Raw genomic sequence first — 23601 nt, 5'->3', positions numbered from 1 at the left:
AGGGGGCGCCCTGCCGGCGCTACGGGTACCGCTAGGGAAAACGCTCCGGAAGACACAGTGCACACGGTGCGCACACCTACTTCGAATGGACATGAGCAACCACTCGAAGAAGAACATGGGTGAGTTATCAGGATCAGGGCCTTACTGACCTGAATCCAACCCCCAAAGTAATATCAATTGAAAAGTCAGTGAAAGCATCCACAAGGAATGGTCAAAGCTCCTAAGAAAACCAATTTCTACACTGTGGTTTGTTTTAATAATCACAGTGGTAGAGTATCCTCATAAAGGTGGTGATCTAACATCTCACCTTTGCTTCAGTATTTAATCACCTAAAACGTGTTTATTGCTCAGACCTAAGCTTCACAATTACATCTTATCAGTGTAGATAAATAACACTGTCTTTCCCAAAATCTGTATATTTCTGTGTCAAGTTTTAAAATAAGATCTTAACTACAGACATCACTATCAGCTCAGTCTATGATTTATTTTTGTAGTTGCTTATCTCTAGGGAATAAAACCCTATAAAATGGTGTCAAAATATTTTAGGGAATTTTCTTATATTGGCACACCCACTAATACAGGTAAGGTCCATCACACACTTTGGAAGAATAAGTATAATTGCTTTGTGCTCTCTACAGCTACTAATCTAACCAGGTGTCAGTGATCAACTCTAAAAAAGCACCTATGTGATTTTGGAGCTTAAGTCCCATTTTCAAAACTGACTTAGGCCCTTAGAGGCTGCTGGCGTGTCTAAATGAACAATTATTTTGTGGCAAGCGGAGTATCCCACGTGAGCTTGCTATACACTAAGTGTTCATGTAGACTCTGCTACCGAATACTAAACGTTGCATAGTGCCCTTTGATGTAACCCACTTTAAAGTGGAAGGGATTTAGTGCAAATCCCAGTGATTTTGAATAGGTCTTGTGCTGCTAAATCATGAAGGTGCTTTTGAAAATCTCCCCCTTACCGCTAGCTATTCTTAAATTGCTTTACATAAAGGCTATTATGTGAAGCTCGTACAATGATTAAATCATAACACAACCTTGGTGTCACACATGTGCTTGCATTTCAAGCTATACTGAGCACATACTAACATGTATGGACAGTCTATACAATATTTTGAAGTCTTAATATTTTACTTGTGGCAAGTTTGCCACGACATTCAGAGACCTGCAAGACTGCCTGTTACCTATTTTCAAGAAAGCACATGACAATTTTGTGGTTTACATACTGTTAAGAAGTTGGTAATACACTGTTTCTAAGTAAAATGGTCTCTATCCTCTAACCCTGAATAGTGACCCAATGATAATATTCATTTTAGTCACTTAAAAATAAAATCAGAAATATACATTAGTTCCTATTACAGCACATTAAAAACATGATAAACTCCCAAATAAAAATGTATAAAAATCCACAATAAAATAGAATAATTCAAGCAACATTAAAACAAGATTGAGGAAACTTTGTTTGAAATTATGTAGAAATAAAAATTCAAAGCTAACTACTTTATAAATCTAAAGCTAACATCATTATTGGCAAATCTCTCTTTTCCAAGGTCCATTTCTGCAAGGTGCTGTGTGACCTCAGATCCTATTGAAGTTATTATGGATGCAGCATTACAGTGTTAAGTTACAGGGAGTTTCACTGGTACTACTTGCAGAATAACATACTAGTTGTAAGTAGAGACCTGCACGGATATAAAATTTGTATCCATATCTGCATCCATATCCGCAGAAATGAGCTGTGACTATCTGCATACACATTCATTTATGTGGATATTTGCAAATTTGCAGGAGTCTAGATACAAAATTTGTATCTGCAGCCATAGCTGCAAAAATGAGCTACAGATATAGGTGTCCACGTCTACAGACGCTCATGGATATCAAGCGGACATCCACATATTTGCAGGACTCTACTCATAAGTAAGGATGGCAGAATTGGACATATAGGAAATATTTCACTTTTCAAACTCAGGAAGTTAGTTTTTTCCATTGCACTTTACAGGTGGAGTAAAAGGGGATTTCTCTCACTTTCTGTTATCTACAAAACAAGTTTGCTAAAGGGCATCAACCACAAACAGAAGAGAAATCAGAAGAATTAAGATAACTAACAGTATTAGAGTATTGCAACAACAATTATGGTTGGCATTACAGTTTTAGTATGAGACCCTGTTTTCAGACTGTTAAGTTTCTGAAGAGACACGATTTGATCCCACCTCTATAATGTCCATTCTTAAAAACACAAGTTACTGTATTAAGCTTGGTGCAGGACATTACTGCGTGAAATTGAAGTCCTTATAGCGTATGAAATAAAATTCAATGCAGCCATTTTAAAATTGTAGGAATATTTCAAAACAAATCAAAATAAAAATACCCCAAGGTTTTTCATGCTTTAGAAGATTTTGAGGGCAAGATTTTGGGCTCAGATTTCTCACAGGTTATTTTAAAAAAAATCTTACCACAAAGTGATTGTCCCACAAGAGCAGAAGAGGTGAACTGACTAGAATACTATCAGTTTCACTCTTCTCTTCTGGTTAGTGCCACATCTGCAGTGTCTGAGGGAACAATAGCAGAAGTGAGAATTCTCACAGTGGGGAAATGTCTAAAAGCATATATTGGTGTGAGAAAATGTGAGATTCCCATAAACTTTTGCCAGCTTAAAATCCTTGAATTTTTAAAATTATGGAGGATATGCACAATTTAAAAGTAGATGTTAAGGAGGAAGGAAGTGAAAGGAGAGAGGAATCTTTTTTTTTTTTTTTTTTTTTTTTAAAAAAAGGAAGAAGTGTGTAATGGGAAAAAAAAAATTAATTCCACCAGAAACTACTGCTTTTGTCAGGTTATAGTAAAGCAACATTATCTCCTGAGTCAACTGTCCAGACATGGCACAACCCATAAGACCAAGTCACATGCATAAATGTACGAGAGAGAGAGAGAAAAGGGAAGAATAATGTAAAGATGATTATCACATTCACCTGAAATATGAAAAAAACAATTTGAATTTAAGCTTGTATTGATATTTAATACAAAATGTCTAAAAGGCACAAGAAAAAGAAAAAAAGTTATTACTAATAAGTGGCAAAATAATAATTAAAAACCAAACCAAACCAAGCAAGAATACAAATTTCTCATGCCGTTCCTAGTCTTCACATAATTCAGCTACTGATTTTACTTCTCAGAGGGTAATTTTCACATGACAAAGCAGTATATATGGCTGATGGCATGCACAATTAAATGTCAAAAATGCCCATGAAACTCGATCTTTCAGCTTTATATTTATTTGTTGAAAAAATACTCAACAGAATGTTTTGATTGATAAAAAAAATAAAGGAAGTTCTAAAGATGTGACAAAGCAGGATCTCTAGAAAACATAAGGTAAAATGAAGTTCTTATGTCTAAATCAGACCAAAAGTACAAGAAAACAAATTACAAAAGTTGATAGAGATATTCATGAAGGACTTAATCACGAGCACTTTCACCTCCCACAGAAGGATGACCAAAGCAGATAACCAGGCTACAAAGTCTAACACAATCGAGGGTTGGAAAATGCACCCCGAGGACAAACACGTAATGGATGCTTTCTGGATAAGCAGCTGCTAAATGCTAAGACAGGTAGAGGGTGCATAATGCCCAACCCTCCATGCACTTAATCTGCTAGATGGTGATTTGGTTAGATTGTGATCCCATTGGCCACAGATGCCCCTTTGACAATCGCTTGGGCTACCTATATATAGTCTCTCCCTGCATTCCTCTAGAGTACAGGTTTAACCTCCCTGTCAAGCCTGTACTCTGGATGATCAGCTCCAAACCAAGGAGTTTGCTAGACCAGGGGAGGTTAATGCCAGTGCCTCTGTCGCTGAGCTCTGCTCTTAGTCCCCAGTCCCTGCCTCTGTTCCCATCCACAGGGCTCCATTTCCAGCTGTCAGCTCCTGATTGCCAGCTGCCAGGCTTTGGCCCCACTCACGATGTTCTGGCTCTCAGCCCTAGCCTCTGAGCTCTAATCCCTGCTGTTGGCTTGGAGCTCCCAGCTGTCAGTCTGGCTCTCTGGTCCAGCAATATCAATGGTCCTGCTGCGTCAGTTTTTCCCCTGTGATTGCTTCAGTCCCAGAGCACGCACGGAATACTCAACCATGCCAAACCACAAATGTTCCTGGACCAGAGATTCCCAGACTAGAGAGGTTCAACCTGTACCTCCACTGAGATCTGCTCTGGGCATACAAGGCTGCCATGCATGGGGCACTCTGCTTCCTAATGCTGTACGTTCAGAGCAGTTCTGCTGTTTCTTAAGGTTTCCATTGATATGGGAAGGCTCAGGATTTCAAATTGTTTTCAAACATAACTCTGAATAAATAATAAATAAATGAATAACAACAACACTAATAATAATGTTACTTGGCTAAACAAAACAGGATTTGGCTCAGAAATAACCAGCAAAGATATTCTTTTCTTTTTCTCAATGTCCTCTCTCTTTTATCATTAAGTTAGAATGGAGCATCGTGGAGGAAATGTGGTAACCTTTAATCAGAAATTGGATTTTATAAAAATCTGGCATCATATTTACCCCAAATACTTTATAAAATCAATTTTGCTGTGCAACAACTACAGCAACATACCTTATTACCAATTTACCTGCAGAACTCCCATAGACTTTCACTGAAGTTTAACATGCAGAGTATTGGCAGAATGCATGCAGCCTGCAGCCTCAACTGATGATTAATACTTTGACCTTCCAGTTCTAAGTGACAGTGTAGATTTTGATATTCTAGCAATAAAATACTGGACAGAAAAACAGTAAACATCTAAACTGCTCTGGGCAAAATGACAAGGTTCACTGTCCTAGAAAAATGTTTATTCTGCTGCATATAAATTAAAAGGCTAATAGATGGAAAGCAAATAAGGAACAGTTTCACAGTGCTTGCAGATGATAACAGTGAGAAGTATGAGAAAAAGATTTTCTGCATAGGAAAATTGCCAACACCAAAGTAGTTCTGGAAATAGTATCCCATTAAAGATTTCTTTTCTAAATTTAAACAGGGAATTTCAGTAAGTGCATGTTATGGTATTGGTACAGAATGAAATCTGGGTCCAAATCCGGGATTCTCTGGTCCGGCAACATTTGTGCTCTGGCACGACCACAGATGTTCCTGGATGAGCGCGCCCTGGAGCAGAAGGGCCAGCAGCTGGAAGCCTGGTGCATCCCTGTGAGTCTGCTAGCAGTGGGGCCACAGCAGCCTGGGCGGAGTGCGATCGGGGCTGTCTGCTGCTTGGCAGTGGGACCAGGACCATAGCAGCCCAAGAGGGGAAGCTGGCTGGGCTGCATCAGTCTGGGTGGCGGTGGAGCTGCAGAATCCTAGGCAGTGGCTGGGCCACAGCATCGTGGGCAGAGATGGCAGCGTGACTGGGGCTGCCTGCTGCCCGACAGTGGGGCTGGGGCTGTGGCCGTGGGCGCAGCAGCCCAGGAGTGGAAGCTGGCAGAATCAATGCATCTGGGGCCACACGCCACCTGGCAGCGAGGCTAGGGCTGCGGCAGACCGACCGAGCAGTGTGCTGTTGAGCAGTGGGGCTGGAGCCACATGTGACCCGGCCAGCAGATAGCCTAGTCAGGCCGAAAGAGCCAGCAGCGGGGAGGGGCAATGGACTGAGGGGATGGTGTCAAGGAAAATTTCCTCATCCAGGACTGGTTAAGTCCCGAGGGTGCTGGATAAAGGAGATCCAACTTGTACTTCACTGATGGTGCCACATTTGATAACCATCAACAGCAATAAGCTTCAAAATGCTAGCAGAATTTTGTACTAATGTATTGTCTGCTTTAGGTAAAACCCTACATCATCCACAAATATGCTTCAGCCCAAACCCAAAATAATACTAAGAGCAATAATGTAGTTCATTTCCCATGTTGATTCAAATTTTGACGTGGATCTGTTTTCAGGAGAGGACCTAAGTAGTCCTCAAATTTCTAATGATTTGCCTCTGCACATAGTATAATCTCTGCCTTTTAATTTTAGTGGCTCTCAGTTTTGGAATTCACTTCTCTTGGTATGAAATATCCTGAATTTGCCAATGTTAGAGAATGTTGCATATTTCATCTTTAAAGCTCATTAGGATAAGTCTAAGCTGGGACTATCTGGGTGTGAAATATAGTATGTTTTAAAATATCCTTTTTGTTAGCCTTGTTTTGCAATGTTGGATTGCCTGCACAGTTTGTTGATTGTTTTTGTATAGATTGTGCTTTAAAGTCTGTTAGAGGCACCAAGAGTTTGGTATTTAGACTTTTAATAGGGATGTAAAAATGTGTTTAAACATGTAACAGTGCAACTGCTACAAATCGTAGAGGTTACCGGACTCTGCAGTATAAAGCTTAAATAAGCTACTGGTCCCACTCCTGAGAAGGCTTTGCTGTGGTCTCTATAGCTGGCTCCCCAGGAACAGGGCCACCAATGTGTAATCTGCAGTGGGGCGGGGGGAGGGAGGAGAAATCACCCTGGTCAGGGGCTACTCCAGTGGGCCCCACGGGATGGTGATGTTTACTGGTTAACCATTTATATCCCTAGTTTTTAAGTTACATACGACTCAAAAGAAATAACACAAAGGTCTCAATAATCAGAAATAAAATGTGAGTAGCAATAAATGACAGTTCATTTAATAGCAGAAACAAGAGCAAACAGCTTTTAAGGCTGACCAGAAAGATACGGAATAAACTAAAAACAATGGAAAGAAAAGCAACTGATAACCAAAGTTGTATTCAGCTATTATGGCAACTGAAGTTCAAATATGGTGATGCAAACCTTAGGGCAAACTATATCTAAAAGTACCACCTCTAGTTGTTATGGCAACTGAAATCCTAACACAACAACCAAGAGAACAGTATCCAAACGTTTTAATTCCTTCGCATTCAGATTTTTGTGAAATATCCTGTGATGAACTTACTTCAGAATAATGAAATACATTTTATGAAACACAAAGCTAGACGTGCTCACACTGTAATTTATCATCATGTGTCATCAAATCAATATTGAGGTAAGGCAAAAATCATATCATGGGAAATTTTAAGAGAGCATGAAGTACCCCCTCCCTTTTAGAAGTAGTGCTTTATATTTCTTTTGTCCCGTTCGTGGGCCATGCCCAACTGGAGTGATTGCATAATCCAGCCCGGGAACTCCCAGCGGGCCATGAGGAGGGGGTTGTCTGTTGCTGGCCCCCAAGCTCAGACCTTTCCTGCCACTGCAGGACATGGCTTTGGGGATTACCAGGGTGCCTGGTGCTGCACGGTGGCATTGGTTGACCCCACCCCTGCTCCCTGTGGCAGCAGGAGCTGGGGGAAGTAGAGCACACCGGGCAAATATATTTTCTCCGCTTCCCTTGCAGCTCCTACTGTCACTAGGAGTGTGTGTGGAGGGGCGCAACTGCATGGGGACGGGGTGCCATGAGGGAAAGGGAGGCGCGATGATGGAAACAGTGGGCTGTGGGGCTGGTAATGGCCAGGCCTTCCTGGCTTGTCAGGAGTCCCAGGCCAGATCGCTCAATTGCTTCAGCCAGGAATGGCCCACAGGCTGGGAGGTTGAGACCTGTGATGAAGTCTTTTCTTGTTTTTAAACATGTCTAAATTTGGAGAATAAGGACAAACCAGGGAAATTACATACCAGTCACCTTAATTTCTATAACAGGAAAGATAATGGAGCAAAAAATTAAGGAATCCATTTGCAAATATCTAGAACAGGGCTACTCAACTTTGGAAGCTGCAAGGGCCACAGCGATACCGCACACGCCAAGGGCTGCAACTTAAGTTTGGTTGCATTTACATGCAAATATATATGTGCACAGGGCTCGACAAAACATGTAATCTACTCACCCGTGGCGAGTAGATTTCAAGCCGGCATAGCCAGCGCCCGCGCGATCTGCACATGCGCAGCTCGCAGAACCGCACGGCTGGCGAGCGGGGCTTGCCGCCGCTTGGCGATTCCTGTATATGCAAATAGCTTCTTTCACACTTATGGGCATGAATACAAAGCACTTCCATCAATGCCCTCGAGCTCCCAGCACCTCCTCCCTGGGGGCTAGAAATGCTGACACCCTGCACCCATCTGTTCCAGCCAGCCCGTCCGTTTGTGTCTTTCAGTGCTCACCGTGCCTGGGAGATGCCTTGCCATTGTGGAACATGTTCCCAGTGGAGGCCATATTCAAAGGATCCTACCCACAGGCTGCGTGTTAAGCCCTATGTAAACCCAAACTGCACCATGGACCGCAGACAAATGGGCCACAAGCCGCATGCAGCCCATGGGCCACAAGCCGCATGCAGCCCATGGGCCACATGTTGAATAGCCCTGATCTAGAAGATAGCAAGGTGATAAGTAATGGTCAGCATGGATTTGTAAAGAACAAATCATGTCAAACCAACCTGATAGCTTTCTTTAACAGGATAAAAAGACTCGTGGATAAGGGGGAAGCAGTAGACGTGGTCTAGCTAGACTTTAAGGCATTTGATGCAGTCTTGCATGACCTGCTTATTAACAAACTAGGGAAATATAACCTAAATGAAGCTACTATAACATGGGTGAATAACTAGTTGAATAACCATTCCCAGAGAATAGTTATCAGTGGCTCACTGTCATGCTGGAAGGACACAAGAAGTGGGGTTACGCAGGGATCAGTTTGGGAACTGGTTCTGTGCAGTATCTTCATCAATGATTTAGAAAATGGCATAGAAAGTACACTTTAACATTCCTACTGCAGAACTTATAAGACTAGTCGACTATCGGATAAGCATTGCTTATTGGATAGTCTTTTGACTAGTCGACTAGTTGATCTCTCCCCCGCCCCCACTGCATTTATGAGATAGAGGCAGCAAGAGGGGGGCGGAAGGGGTACTTCAATGAGGCAGCGCCACACGGCACTTTGAAACTGATCTTTTCAAACGCCGGCTCCGTGCGATTCAAAGTCCCTGCTGGGGGACTTCAAAGCAGGCATACCACAGGACTTTCCGCTGGCCCCGGGCTGTATATGGAGTTCTGCATTCCTCCTTTGAAATGTACAAGAGATCCAGCAGGGGCTCTTGTACATTTCGAAGGAAGAATGTGGGAGTGTCTATTGACTAGTCGATGGAAATTCCATAAACTAGTCAATTAACCCCATTTTAACATCCTTAGTCTGCAGATGATACCAAACTGGGAAGGGCTGCACATGCTTTGAAGAACAGGATAATAATTCAAAATGATCTAGGCAAACTGGAGATATGGGCTGAGATAAATAGGATGAAATTCAATAAGGACAAATGCAAAGTACTCTATTCCAATCAGTTGCACACACAGAAAATGGAAAATGACTACCTAGGAAGGAGTACTGTGGAAAGGCACCCAGGGATCACAGCAGACCACAAGCAAGTGTGACACTGTTGCAAGCAAACGTACGCACATACATACATCATTCTGGGATATACTAACAGGAGTGTTTTAAGCAAGACACCAGAAATAATTCTTCCACTCTGTGATTAGGCCTCAGCTAGACTGTTGTGTCCAGTTCTGGGTGCTGCACTTCAGGAAGCATGTGGACAATTTGGAGAATACCCAGAGGGGAGCAACAAAAATGATTAAAGGTCTAGAAAACAACCTATGGACGAAGACTGAAAGAACTGGGTTTGTTTAGTTTGGGAAAGAGAAGATTGATATCAGCTTTCAAGTATATAACAGGGAGAAGGAGAATTGTTCTTCATCTCTGATGATAGGACAAGAAGCAATGGGCTTAAATTGTAGCAAGGGAGGTTTAGGTTGGCTATTAGGAACAACTGCCTAACTGTCAAGGTGGTTAAGCACTGGAAAAAAATGTCTAGGAAGGTTGTGGAACCTCCATCACTGTAGATTATTAAGAGCAGGTTAGACAAACATCTGTCAAGGATGACGTAGATCAGCAAAAGGCAACCCAGGCTAGTGGGTGGGTCATGTGAGTGGCCCTACACCTCAGTGGGCTGCCAGATTTTCATAACCAAGACATCTTCCCAGGATAGGGTAGTCTTGCTAACTGCACATGCATATCTAGAATTTGCAGGGTGTGTTGACTGAACCGCAGGAGCACTTTGATAGGATGCAGAGGGAGTACACAGCTTAGTCAACATTGTGTGAGAACAGTTCATACCTCACTTCACATGCCCTTGCTTTATCTGTGTGTCACTTTTGTAATACTGGTAGGAAAAAAGTGATGTGGATGGAAACCAGCAGAATCTGGCAACCTTGCGCGTGGGCAGTGGTAAACTGGCCACACACAGAACCCACATGCAGCCTGCCTGTAGCACGCTGTCCACCACACTTGTATAGATGGTGCTTGGTCCTGCCGTGAGTGCAGGGGACTGGACTAGATGACATCTCAAAATTGCTACCCGTTCCATGGTTCTATGAAATATGCTTGAGGCCTCTAATCATTATTAATGATCTAATAATTATTAATCATATAATACTTTTTTTTATTTTAAAGATGTCCCCTTATAAAAATCAAGTCAACTTTATATAGTGGCACTCTAAACTAAAAGGAAAGAATTACAATTTAGTGCATATGTATCCTGGCACTGATCTAGTCTCAAATTCAATAAAGGAACAATGAATAATGTCTCCTTAAACATGTGGGAAAGCGATAAAATATGAAGAGAACATATTAATACCCCTCACAGCAGTAAGCAACAGCGTGTGGCTACAATCATTGAAACCTTGCTAAGGAAGCCTCAGAGCACTGTATTAATATATACTTGACAGACTCTTTAGTAGGGAGCCAAGGCATTAATAGCAGTACAGTAAACTTATCTGAGAATGCTAATATCACAGATGAAGCCTCCACTCCCCATCTGAAGCTGTCTGTCTGTGGGCTTAGCAATCTGCTGAAATGTACATATCCCACACATGTGTATTTATATATTTTTTATAGTAAATTATTGCTAGCCAGTTTTTTCTGTAATCAATAGAAATATATCCAACCCCTCCCCCAATATTTAAACACCCTTTAAGCATATGGGACAAAAAAGTGTTATTAAAAAAACATTTCAGAGAAGGGAGAAACTATACTGGACTACCTCCGGAAAACCTGTTTAATAATAAAAATCTAATTCTGTTCTCAGTTATACCTGAAGTACAGTTATCTACAATTGGAGTTATACTGATGTAATTTATAGCAAAATTGGGCCATAACCTACTGTCTGTAAATCCAATATGTAATGCTGTACAAGTTCTAATGAATGGGTGAAATGAACTTTCTCTTTTCCCTACCACTGCTGAATCCCATCTTAAGAAGAGGTAATTAGGACACTAGCATTTGGTAAGAATTCTATAAAACTAATTAGGGTTCAATTAGGGGAAATATGTATGAGGACATATCTTTTTCACCAATTTTTCAGTGCTATAATTCTGTCTATGTGTACCATTGACAAGAAATCAAGGTCCTTCGTTGATTGAAATATCTCTGAAGGATTCTAGCCTTAGACCCTTTAACTAAAAACAATTTTAAAATGTGTGTTGGAAATGTTCCAATAAAACTTTTAAAGGTATCTGACTAGATACAGTATTAATTGGGTAAACAGATAAACTGCAGGCAAGAAAGAAAGAGAGACCATTAGGTTTTATATTTAACTGGGTCTGGAATAAACCAGAAATAGTTCTTGAGGCACCACAATTTCTATTCTTAAGGCTAGAAGTTTGCTTTTGAAAAAATGCGGATGATTTAAATGATGTGGTCTTTGCCTCTAGTAGTCAGAGGAAAACTATCAATGTCCATTGACCCTACAGTTCTGTGAATGATAAAACATCTAAGAGTGAGCTGACACAACAATGAGCTCTGTTGTGTTGACATGAGTTGGAACCAGGAAGAGAAGAGTGAATTTAAAGCATCAGAGTCCTTTAAAATAGCCTGAAAGGCAGATGCTGCCCGTGCCGTTATTATGAAAAGGCAAAATGTAGATGTCACATCTGCAGTCACTGAAATTATCCTCTTTGACTTAGTCTCTGTTTTCTCCATAGTGGAAAAATACTTGTAGCACAGCTTGTTGAAACCTTCTTTAAAAATTCCAGAGCTTCAAAATCTAAACAGGCTGACTAAATAATAGCTGAGTTTATAATCTGAAATTATATTTACCCTGAAAAAAATTCCCCAAGGAAAACACCAAAAAGAAACATGCTTTAGAAGAAACAATAAAACCTATTCAAAAATAAAAACAAAATGGTAAATTTTGTGTGTGTGTGTGTGCGCGCGCCCCTCTGGACCAGTTAATGGCATACATTAATTAATTCATGCATATACACAATTTACCATGTTTGGGAGGAAGTTAGATTTTTGGTTTTGCTGTCTAGATGTCTGAGGAAACTCTAGGTTATCATCATGTGGCTGAGCTGAAGGAGAAGCCACTTACGCCATCTTACACTTAACCAGAAGTGAAAAATCCTGGTCTTACTGAGGTCAATGGGTATATTGCCATTGATTTCAATGGGGCTAGAATTTCAGGGCTAAGTATGTTAGTGAGGGAAGACTTTAAACATGGACTACTCTGAGCAGACACACAACAAGTTTTTGGTATAATCTGCATGACATACTTCCCCACCCTCTCTTCACCAAACAGTATTTTTCTGGTTTGATGATAAAAGGCTAAAAGATTTTATTAGAGTTTACAGCTCCTAATACAGGTTTTACTTTTAGTTTTTATTAGGCATTGTGCCAATCTGTAACACTCCATGCAGTAACAGGCATTTATAGTTCTATGCTAGTTAACAATGCTAAGTTTCTGATTGCTCGCTTTATCTTTTCTCTTACACAATATATAGAGAACATATGACATTTAGCCCTTGTTTACATAGGAGATATCTTTCGTATGTTTCTCCACTATAACAAACATCCAGTGGTTCAGAGATATACACACTGAACATGTCACGGGCCACTATCAGTACTATTATAAGTGACCAAAACTGCCAACAAGGGACACGGCCAGGGAAATCACCCTTCCTGTCTTGACAGACTATGTACTTTTCCATAGAAGAGACCCAAAGACACACTACAGCCATATGCCTATGCACTTCACTGACACGGACTATGACTCCATACTCTTCATGGGATGCATTCCCGAGACTACTTCTGCTGCTTTAAAAAACTCACCTTAATCTGGGACAATGCTGATTATGTATGCTATGTATCTCAAACTGTAATCCGATACTTGTAATCAACCCCCTCCCATAACCAAAGCTTGGCCCTGGATGTACAGTGCCTTCCTTTTTAATTTATCAGAGGGGTAGCCGTGTTAGTCTAAATCTGCAAAAGCGGTGAGGAGTCCTGTGGCACCTTAAAGACTAACCGAAGTGTTGGAGCATAAGCTTTCGTGGGCAAAGACCCACTTCGTCAGATGCATGTAAGGTGCCACAGGACTCCTCGCTGCCTTTTTAATTTGTATCTTGTAAACTTTGAAACGTTAGCTTTAATAAAATTTTTCAGTCTAATAAAGGTTAACCTAACATATGGAATGGGATAGGATAGGGAAAGAAAACCAGTTTCATTGGAGTCTCTGTGTCCATTAATACTATGGATCAATACATTTTTCTAGTTAATAATCATTATTTAGTATGCAAGAAAATTAACATATAAGATAATTGGCTCTCAAGTATGAATTTACCTGTTTCTGAGAGAGGTAAATCTCCATCATCCCTATACATGTAATGCACCTTCCAATTATGAGATACCATATGTGTATGGGAAAGAGTGCTTTTCAGAACCATGCAGTGCTCATTTTACTCCCTGGAGCATCAGCGTAGATTACCCTTATCTTTACAGAATCAGCTACAAACCTATATTTGTTAAAGTTATCAAATCCCCTTTAAAAATCCAGTCATAGCAGTAATTTATGGTTTCTCGCAACAATGATTTTCACAGTGTGACTATACATTACATGAAATTATGGAGGTTAAATATCAATTCATTTAATATTTGTGTAACTGCATCAAATCTTAGCAGTTACACAATTAGTCCATGGGGGCGGGGCAGGCAGCCTACCAGATTCCACCTGCCGCCACACAGTGCTGCCGCTGATACAGAGGCAGCATCCCCTGTCTGCAGAGTGCCCAAGCTCCCCACGGACAGCAGGCCCATTGCGAACAGAGGCTGTTCCATGGTAGCATCCCTTGCCCTCCAACTGCTGTCTCTGATAGAGGTGGCAGCATGTTTGGGGGGGGGGGGAGGAGGAGAGGGAAGGCAGCCAGCTCCATCTGGGCACCAGCTCCTGTCTGTCCCTCCCTCCCCCAGGGAGGCATCTCCACAGAGCTGGCACGTGCGGAGAACTGGCTTAAAAGCTAGCTCCCCATGCATATTGGCTCCTGCCTGATTCTCACTCCCTTGCTGGTGCCTCCTGTTCTCCTCACCCTCCATGCTGCTGTCCCTCTATGAGAGATAGAGGCAGCAAGTGGGAGAGAGTGCATGTAGTCGACAGCAAGTGGGAGAGAGTGAGTGTAGCCCAGGCATATAGGTTAATCATGTAGTTGACTACACGTTGACATCCCTACATGAAATTGCATTTTGTTTTTATTCTTTTTAAGTTTACCTGTCATTAATTTTACTAAGTGGGCCCTGGCTGATAATAGCTTTTTAATATCTGTAAATAGAATGTTTAAGTCGAAGGGGTTGGGATTTCTTAAACAGACTGATCTCCCAATGAAAAGAGAGTGCTATTACTCAATAAGAAGATATATTTTAAAGATGTTTATGACAAACAATTAGAGGAGGAGCTTTTAGTAATGATAATTACTCAGGATAAAATGTACTACTTCATCACAAACCTATTAGATATGACCCTTCCCTAGTTGGGTCAGTTCCAAATGGCAATGGAAAAATATGGGGAGGTGATGAGGTTCAGAGCCTGGGCCAAATAAAATCTTTCATGAAGTCTTTGGCCAAAATATCTCATATATAACTGGTATTAATCCAGTATAAATCCACTGAAGCCACTGGATTTACACCAGTGTAAATGAGCAGAATCCGGCCCTTTATTTTTCCTTTTGAATCATGATGCCTCCCTGATAAATGACACAGCAATTTAAAAAAGCCACAGGAAAACAGAATACAGAAAAATATATTTTGTCAACAGACTGTTCCTGAACTACATAAGACTTCATGGTCATTTAATGAACTCTGTTATGAGAATAAACATGACAACATAATTAGACAGCAATGGATTTTTCAGTTTGATCTCTTTAGAATTAGCTGGGCTTTTCTGAACAAATAGAACATTTTAGCTCATTAGCAAAAATATGAAAGTTATTTGTATTGCAGAGTTCTTGGTTTATTTATATTTGTTAACCCTCCATTACTGAAAACTCTCCGATACCCTGGATTTTGTTGCCTCTTGTAATGCTGCACCTACTTTGCTATTTGTGCCCAGTTCTGCACTTGAATATGTGGGCAAACATGCTCTAGAGATGATACTAAGGTATATTTTCTCTTAGCTGGCTATTAACCTGCTCCCTCACCTAGACATTCAAACACAATTTCTTGTCCCTTCATGAAGATCGTCCTTACTGCTTTAAAAAAAAAAAAAAAAAAAAAAAAAAAAAGGAAACAACCTTTAAATAGCCAAAAGTTCTAATCACCATCACATTGGACTTCCAGTGGCTCCATGACAGCTTTGCAAGAGAGGAAGGGACTTGGCCATAATAATTTAGGCTCAAAATCCATGTTGAAATGCCATGGACCACTGATAAAACACGTGGTCATGATCTCCTGAGTGCTTTCTCAAGAGATTCTGCTACCTCCTGATAGCATTGCTCCTGAGAAGTCATTCTACCACTGACTGTCTTTGTGACTTACAATGCTAGTCTGCAGGGAGTTCCTTTCCCACTGGGATTGTTAACTGGAGCCAGCAATATAAACTTCTGAGGAACTTTATTTCTTGTACTAGGGAAGCAACCACTGCCTGTTCTTCCCATTTCCTATCCCTATTCCCTCGTATCCTGCATAAGAGACTCCCGTAAGGTATAGGGCAGGAGGAGGAAGTGTGCAATTGACCCATTACTCTTTTTATTGTATACCTCCCTACCACACAGCAGTTCCACCCATAGTTTTGTTTCTCTCTCTTTTACAAGAGAATGGTAAGGAAGCAAGGATCAAAACTTTTGAAAGATAGGTGCACTTTCATTTTCATTTAACAAAGATGTGCTATATTCTGACTTGTCTGTGAGGCTAAAGTTAAAAGAACATTATTTAATATCAACCAAGTTTTTCCTATCTGTAAGATGACTGATTCATGACTGACTGTGCTCAATCCTGCATTATGTGAAATTTCATAAAAATCAACAATAAGCTAAGCAATATTGATTGGAGCTTGGTTTGAAGTAGCTAACATGGATGAATTATTGGTTGTTTAATAGTCTAACAGGGAAATTGTCAAAGCGATTATAAAGGGACAGATCAGATATAATAAAAATTGTGAATTTTAACTAAAAAAGGTTCATAAAACATCACACACAGTATCATGACTATATTTGTAAATGTGCAATGAACACTGTTCTTTCTTTGAATCATCTGCAGAGTCTGCAACCCAAACACTTTGCCACTACTGTATATTAAATGTGATTACTACAGGTCGCAGTTCCTAAAACCAGGACTCTCTTGTCCGGCAACATCCATGGTCCGGCAGGACCATAGATGTTCCTAAACACGAGAGCCCAAGGGCAGGAAGGCCAGCAGCTACACTTACCAGCGGGTGTAGGGTCATATCTAATAGGCTTGTGTGGGATTCTCAGCTGGTGAAAGCGGGGCCAGATGGCAGTAGCGGGAACATAGTAGCAGGACAATGGCAGCCCAGCAACTCAGCTGGGGCTGGAGCAGCCCATGTGTGCTGGTCTGGCAGTGGGGCTGTGCCGCAGCAGCCTGGTAAGTGCTACGTTATGGCCTGGCAGGGGTGGCAGAGCTGCAGCAGCCTGGCTGGCAGTAAGGCTGGGCAACCGCTAGCCAGCAGGGAAAACCCATCAGGGTCCATGGCAGCAGAACCAGGGCAACCCAGCTGGGACCACAGCAGGCCAGCAGCCCGGTTGGGGCTGCATGCCAGCCAGCAGCGGGGCTGGTGCTGCCACGGCAACCCAGCTTGGGCCAGGGCAGCTCAATCAGGGCCACATGTCGCCCAGAAAGGCTTGTGCCATACTAATAGGGCCAGGGCTACATGTTGCTGTACCGGCACTGGGGCAGTAGATCGGGCAGTAAAGGTGGGGCAACCAGCAGTGGGGCCAAAGGAGTGTCAGGGGATCTTCCTTGGTCTGGCAAATTCCCCCATCTGGAACCACCCAGGTCCCGATGGTGCTATACCAGAGAAGTCCAACCTGTAGGGCACCACAAGACTCACAGATATGAAAAACATGTCACACAGTGAATATGATCTCCCCCATGAGTCTGACATTTGGCTCCCAGCTTGAGGCTCCTACCCTGCTGAAGATGGGGGAGGGACCAGACTTTATCTTCCCCTGCAGGGGCCATTCCTGAGACCAGTCAACTGGCACTCCAGCTGCAGAAACTGCAGCTTCAGCTGTCCCCACACCAGTCAGAGAGGCTGTGCAGAAAGATATGCCTTAGTAGAGCCTGGTGCAGGCCTGGGATCATTGCAAAGGTATCAGTAATTATTCTAGTGATAGAAATGTAGCCGGGTTAGTCTGGTGTAGCTGAAGCAAAATACAGGACTACGTAGCACTTTAAGACTAACAAGATGGTTTATTAGATGATGAGCTTTCGTGGGCCAGACCCACTTATTTGATCTGAAGAAGTGGGTCTGGCCCACGAAAGCTCATCATCTAATAAACCATCTTGTTAGTCTTTAAAGCGCTACATAGTCCTGTACTTTGCTTCAATAATTATTCTAAGCATTCCTTCTCACCAAATCTGATTTCTCTGAAGATTAAGAGGTAAGGGAAAATCATGCCACCTTACTAAAGTGGTTATACATTACAGGGCATAACACACGCTATTGTACTGTGGAACTGCTTTTTATAAAGGGGCATTGTCAACCATTATTAACTACAACTTAAACATCTCCAGTTCTAGAATATATTATTTGAGTTGCTCTAAGAAGTTTGTTAAAAAAGTGGTTGCATAATCATCTTTGGCCTCACTATAAAGAATAAGTTTCAGACAGCTCACCTTTTTTACAATAATAATTTATCAATATACACTTACTGCCTTTCATGCATTTTGTAATAGTAATGTGTTTTTAATCTTTAATGCATTTGGTTATTCCTCAGCTTTCTCTTGCAGTTCACACCAGTCATGAACTAAAATTGCTAACTGAGGAAGTTGTGTGCAAGGCTCCAGGAGCTGCAGAATATGGATTCTGACGGCTTACACAGTACAAAAGCGGCACTGTTTTTTTAATTATTCATGTTCTAAATCTGGATAGTTTTGAAGCTCTTTTGGTAGTTTTCCTGCCTGAGATACTGTCACAAAAAAAAACTTTGTCACTAAGTGAGGAGTCTGATATAAAGCATAAATGTACAGAGGAGATAGATACCAAGATCTTACAACCCTTAAATAAGTAGTTCCTTCTCATCAGAGATCACATCCTCTCCCTTTTCTTGAGCAGGTGATCACAGGCTAGCCGGTGATTTGCAAACTGAGCTCCAGCCAGCAAGCTCGCTCACCGGGACCTCAACCACTTTTGCTCCAAGCGTCCCTGGCTACCCGGCTCCTTAGCCCTGAATGCTCTCTGCTCCGTCCCGGGGCCCCCGTCCCACCGCGAGGTGCTCCCCGCTTCGCGGTGGGAAGCGGGCGGCGCGGAGGCCCCACGCCTCAGTAGCCTCCAGCCGAGCCCCAGGGGAGCTCAGCCCCGCTGCTCGGGGCTCCTGTCCCACGCGGCAGGCCGGGGCTGTCCCGGAGAAGTGAGACTGACCCTGCGGGCGGCACCGGGAGCGCAGAGCCCGGCCTGCGCCGCGCCGCCTCCCCTCGCCCCTGCCTGCCACAGACCCCGCCGGGCCTGCCTGCGCCCTGGCTGCTGCTGCTGCTGCTGCGCCCGCCGCCGCGGTGGCGAGTGGAGACCCCGACCTGCCCCGGGGTTAGGCAGGCGCTGCCCCGGCACAGACACCGCCTCGGGCACAGACATCTCCCCACTACCGCCCCCCCCCCCCGCACACAGCTGCATCCCGAGAGGCTGGCGGGGAAGGGGAGACTGACCCGCTCCTCTCGCCGCCGGCGTCCGTGCCGCGCTGCTGCAGCTTCCGCCTCCCCGTCGCACCCGCACTCCGCGGGCGGCAGCAGCTCCGCCATGGAGCCCATTCCCCCGCCGCGCCAGGCCGCCGCGCTCCCTCCGCTCCCGGGGGCAGCCCTGCCCTCGCGCCTCCGCCTCTGCCCGTGGGAAGGCCGCGCTGGGGCGGGCGGCAACCCCCGCCGCCTTGGCGGGGCGGGTCCGGCCTGTCACGGGGCCTGGCGGCGAAGGGCGTGTGGCTGGGGCCCGGCTGGTTTGCAGAGCGGAGGCGCTGGCAGCACGTGTCTGGCTGCGACTCTGAGCGTGAGGAGACGTAGCGGCGGCGCGAGACGGTCTTTTACGGTGTGTGTGTGAGAGAGAGACTGAATTCCCGCATTCCCCCACTGCCCCTGCAAACGCAGCGCTAGAGCCCTTCCCGGCAGGACCTAGCACCTCCGACTGGCTACACATACCCTACAGTAGGGGAGGAAGAAGCCCTAGTACAGCAGTGATGAGGCAACATGTGGCCCAGGAGGTATTTTGTTTACCGTTGCCCATGCACAGTTGCCAGATTGTGCTGGTTTCTCCTCACATAGATCCCCCCCCCCCCCAACCAGCCTTTAACCCAAGTGACACTCGCTTAAAGCAAGGGCATGTGAAGTGAGGTTCATGCTCATTGCACAGGACTGTGATTTGTGAGAGCCACCTGCTCCCTCTGCATCCCGTCAAACTGCTGCCACAGTTCAGTTGGCACCCCCGCCCCCCCCCCCCCCCCCGCAAATTCTAGGTACAAAAGTACAGTTAGCAAAACTACACTAATCCGAGCCATTCTCTTGGTTAAGACATTCTTGCTCTCCATTGAAAGTCCCTGCATGCAGCCTATTCACTGGCCTAGATTGTCCATTGCTACCCTACAGCCTTTAATACTGCAATCTGATTAGCCCACTGGACACTGAGTCTATTTTACTTTTCTTGTCATAGTTGTAATACTCTACCCTCGAGTTCCCAAATTTTAGTCCACTAACTGCTGGTTGTAGTCAGCAGATCATTTGCTGCCTCTCTATTGAGAGCAAGATGTTTATAAAATGTGTGGCACTGCCACTTTGAAGTACCCCTTCCCTGCCTCTGTCTCACAGAGGCAGCAAAGCGGGGAGGGGATGTCGACTAGTCAAAAGACTATCCAATAGATAGTCGACTAGTCTTTTACATCCCGGCTGTGTCTAGACTGCATCCCTTTTCCGTAAAAGGGATGCAAATTAGACACATCGCAATTGCAAATGAAGCGGGGATTTAAATCCCCTCCGCTTCATTAGCATAAAAATGGCTGCCGCTTTTTTCCGGCTCGGAGCTTTGCTGGAAAAAAACGCCAGTCTAGACGGGGATCTTTCAGAAAATAAAGCCTTTTCCGAAAGATCCCTTATTCCTTATTTTAAGAGGAAAAAGGGATCTTTCAGAAAAGGCTTTATTTTCCGAAAGATCTGCTTCTGGACTGGCGTTTTTTTCTGGCAAAGCTCCGAGCCGGAAAAAAGCGGCAGCCATTTTAATGCTAATGAAGCGGAGGGGATTTAAATCCCCGCTTCATTTGCAATTGCGATGTGTCTAATTTGCATCCCTTTTACGGAAAAGGGATGCAGTCTAGGCACAGCCGGGATGTAAAAGACTAGTCGACTATCTATTGGATAGTCTTTTGACTAGTCGACATCCCCTCCCCGCTTTGCTGCCTCTGTGAGACAGAGGCAGGGAAGGGGTACTTCAAAGTGGCAGTGCCACACATTTTATAAACATCTTGCTCTCAATAGAGAGGCAGCAAATGATCTGCTGACTACAACCAGCAGTTAGTGGACTAAAATTTGGGAACTCTAGGGTAGAGTATTACAACTATGACAAGAAAAGTAAAATAGACTCAGTGTCCAGTGGGCTAATCAGATTGCAGTATTAAAGGCTGTAGGGTAGCAATGGACAATCTAGGCCAGTGAATAGGCTGTATGCAATTAAATTCCCCCTAGTCCAGGAACCAGTAAAATAAACCTTTTCTTACAACATTAAACAATTATGAATGGCCCAGTCTTTTGTGCCAAGGTACAGAAGACAACTTCCATTATAGCCACCCTATATTTTTAAGCCTTTATTAGAGACAGAAAAAGAAGAAAAAGCAGTTAAGGAGTCTGAAATGTAAAGTGTTCATTTTTAAGTTTTCACTTATTCCCTTTCCTTTTAACTGTCTTTTATACATTGAGAAAACAATTTTTTAAATGGCATTTGCTGTTGAATGTTGTTTTAATGTTAATTTAGATGGTCTGAAATTGCCATTGGTGTACAGTCCTGTTTTTCTATCTCTTTCCAATCCTTTAATCATTCTCAGGACTCTTCTTTGAACCCTCCCCCCTTTTATCATCCCACGGGAAATGGACACAGTATTCTAGGAGCAGTTGCACCAGTATAAAATATAAAAGAAAGAGTTTACAATCTAGAGATAAGATAGACAGAAGGGCTACGTCTACACTGGCATGATTTTGCGCAAAAACTTTTAACGCAAGAGTTTTTGCATTAAAAGTATTTGTGTAAGAGAGCATCTATATTAGTCCAGGACTCATCGTAAGAACAATGCGCTTTTGCGCAAAAGCGCGTCTACATTGGCGGGATGCTTTTACGCAAAAGCAGAAGCCCAGAACCATTTTGAAGAGAGCAAAAGGGCACCGGCCTTTTCCAGGGGTAGGGGCTGGAGCTCCTTTGAGACAGGTGCTTAAAGGGACCTCCCCGGACAGCCGTTTCTCTCCTGCTGCGTGCTATAAGACCTCTTGCAGGGACTGACAGCCGTAGCAGTTCTATTTGTGGTTGCCCTCTGTCTTTTTGGACATCACTGCCTTGTGCCTTTTAGTGCCTTTGGCTGTTTTTTTTTCCCTCAGCTTGTTTCTTGTGCCATGGAACCAGGGGTAGCCTTGTGCCTGCTCTGGCCCCTTCCGGCCATTTTGGAGTGCCTGCAGCTGCTGCTCCAGGCTGCTGCACTCCTCATTCAGGACCCCGAGGCGCAGGTCGCTCTGGACTCCCTCACCAGGGAGGCCATGGCATCCCTGTGCCATCCCCACCCCACCGTGCAGAGGTCCTTGTGGAGACTGTACACCAGCACCGACTGGTGGGACTGGCTGGTCCCGGGGCAATGGGACGACCAGCAATGGTTCCAGAACTTCCGCATGTGAAAGCAGACGTTCCTGGAGCTATGTGCCTGGCTCACCTCTGCACTCCAGAGAACCACCACCCGGCTGCGGGCACCCATCCCAGTCGAGAAGAGGGTCGCCATCGCACTATGGAAGCTGGCCATCCCAGACAGCTACTTATCGGAGGCACACCAGTTCAGAGTGGGCAGATCGACCGTTGGTGCCATCGTCATGCAGGTAAGTCCCAGGGGGAGTGGTGGGGGGGCGGGAGGGTGCTGTACTCCATGCCCAGGGGCAGGCAAGACTCCAGGCTGGGTCACCCAGGGGTTTGGGCTGTACCTCCCTTGCACAGGCCTGCTGGTGGTGGTGGGGCCCTGGTGCGTGTGTGTTTGTGTGTGTGTGAGGACAGAGGGCATCACAGGGCCCCCCCCCAAGGGAGCACGCACTAACCCTGCCTTATGTGATGTGTTCCCCTGTGTTTCTCTGCACCCTTCTGCAGGTCGTCCATGCCATCAATGATGTCCTGCTCCAGAGAGTCATCTGCCTGCGCAACGTGAAGGCTAGGGTGGCTGGCTTCGCTGCCCTCGGGTTCCCCAACTGCAGGGGAGCCCTGGATGCAACCTTCATCCCCATCCCTGCCCCGGAGCATTGAGTGGCCCATTTTATAAACAGAAAGGGGTATTTCTCAATTGTACTCCAGGCCCTCGTGGACCACTGTGGCTGCTTCCAGGACATTTATACGGGCTGGTCCGGCAGGGCACATGATGCCCGCATCCTACGCAACTCCGGCCTGTTTGGCAGGCTGGAGGTGGGCACTTACTTCCCCCAGTGGGAATTTACTGTCAGGGACGTGCCCGTGCCCACATGTGTTGTGGGGGACGTGGCCTACCCCCTGCTGCCCTGGCTAATGCTGCCTTACACGTGGCGGCCGGACCACAACCGGGCCCGGTTCAACGACCACCTCAACCGGGCCCACAACCAAGTGGAGTGCGCCTTCGGGAGGCCCTGACGGAGATGTTCTCCCACGCCCCACAGTAGGGTCACCTCTGTCTCCCTTGACATCTCCCTCCCATCCTCTACCTTTCTCTCCTCACCTCCCCTCTCCTCCCAATAAACAACCAGCACAGTTTTTTTTGGAACACAACATTTGAACTTTTTATTTACAATGAGGAGGGGGGAGATGTAGGATGGGAGGGGGAGGAGGCTCTCAACTGGAAGGGGGGAGCTACTGCTGGGAGGGGTGGCCCCTGCGATTGCTTCTGCAGGGGCAGACCTGCACAT

General features: G+C 44.4%; 1 protein-coding gene across 2 annotated transcripts in view; it reads right to left on the bottom strand.

Annotated features, from left to right (window-relative positions):
- Positions 1–19406, bottom strand: part of FAM241A (family with sequence similarity 241 member A) — a 35824-nt gene extending 16418 nt beyond the window's left edge. Inside the window, exon 1 of one of the 2 annotated variants that reach the window (XM_075929732.1) lies at positions 19156–19406. In XM_075929732.1, the coding sequence (XP_075785847.1) occupies positions 19156–19257 (102 nt within the window). In that variant the 5' untranslated portion in view covers positions 19258–19406. Of the gene's footprint in view, positions 1–7849; positions 8821–19155 lie in introns of those variants that run through there. The other variant, XM_075929731.1, reaches the window with a different exon arrangement.
- Between the last annotated feature and the right edge of the window lie 4195 nt (positions 19407–23601).

This window comes from Pelodiscus sinensis, chromosome 5 (genome assembly GCF_049634645.1).
Source record: "Pelodiscus sinensis isolate JC-2024 chromosome 5, ASM4963464v1, whole genome shotgun sequence".
Taxonomy (NCBI): Eukaryota; Metazoa; Chordata; order Testudines; family Trionychidae; genus Pelodiscus; species Pelodiscus sinensis.
The sequence above is the reverse complement of the archived record's forward strand: the minus strand, read 5'-3'. Positions and strand labels throughout refer to the sequence as shown.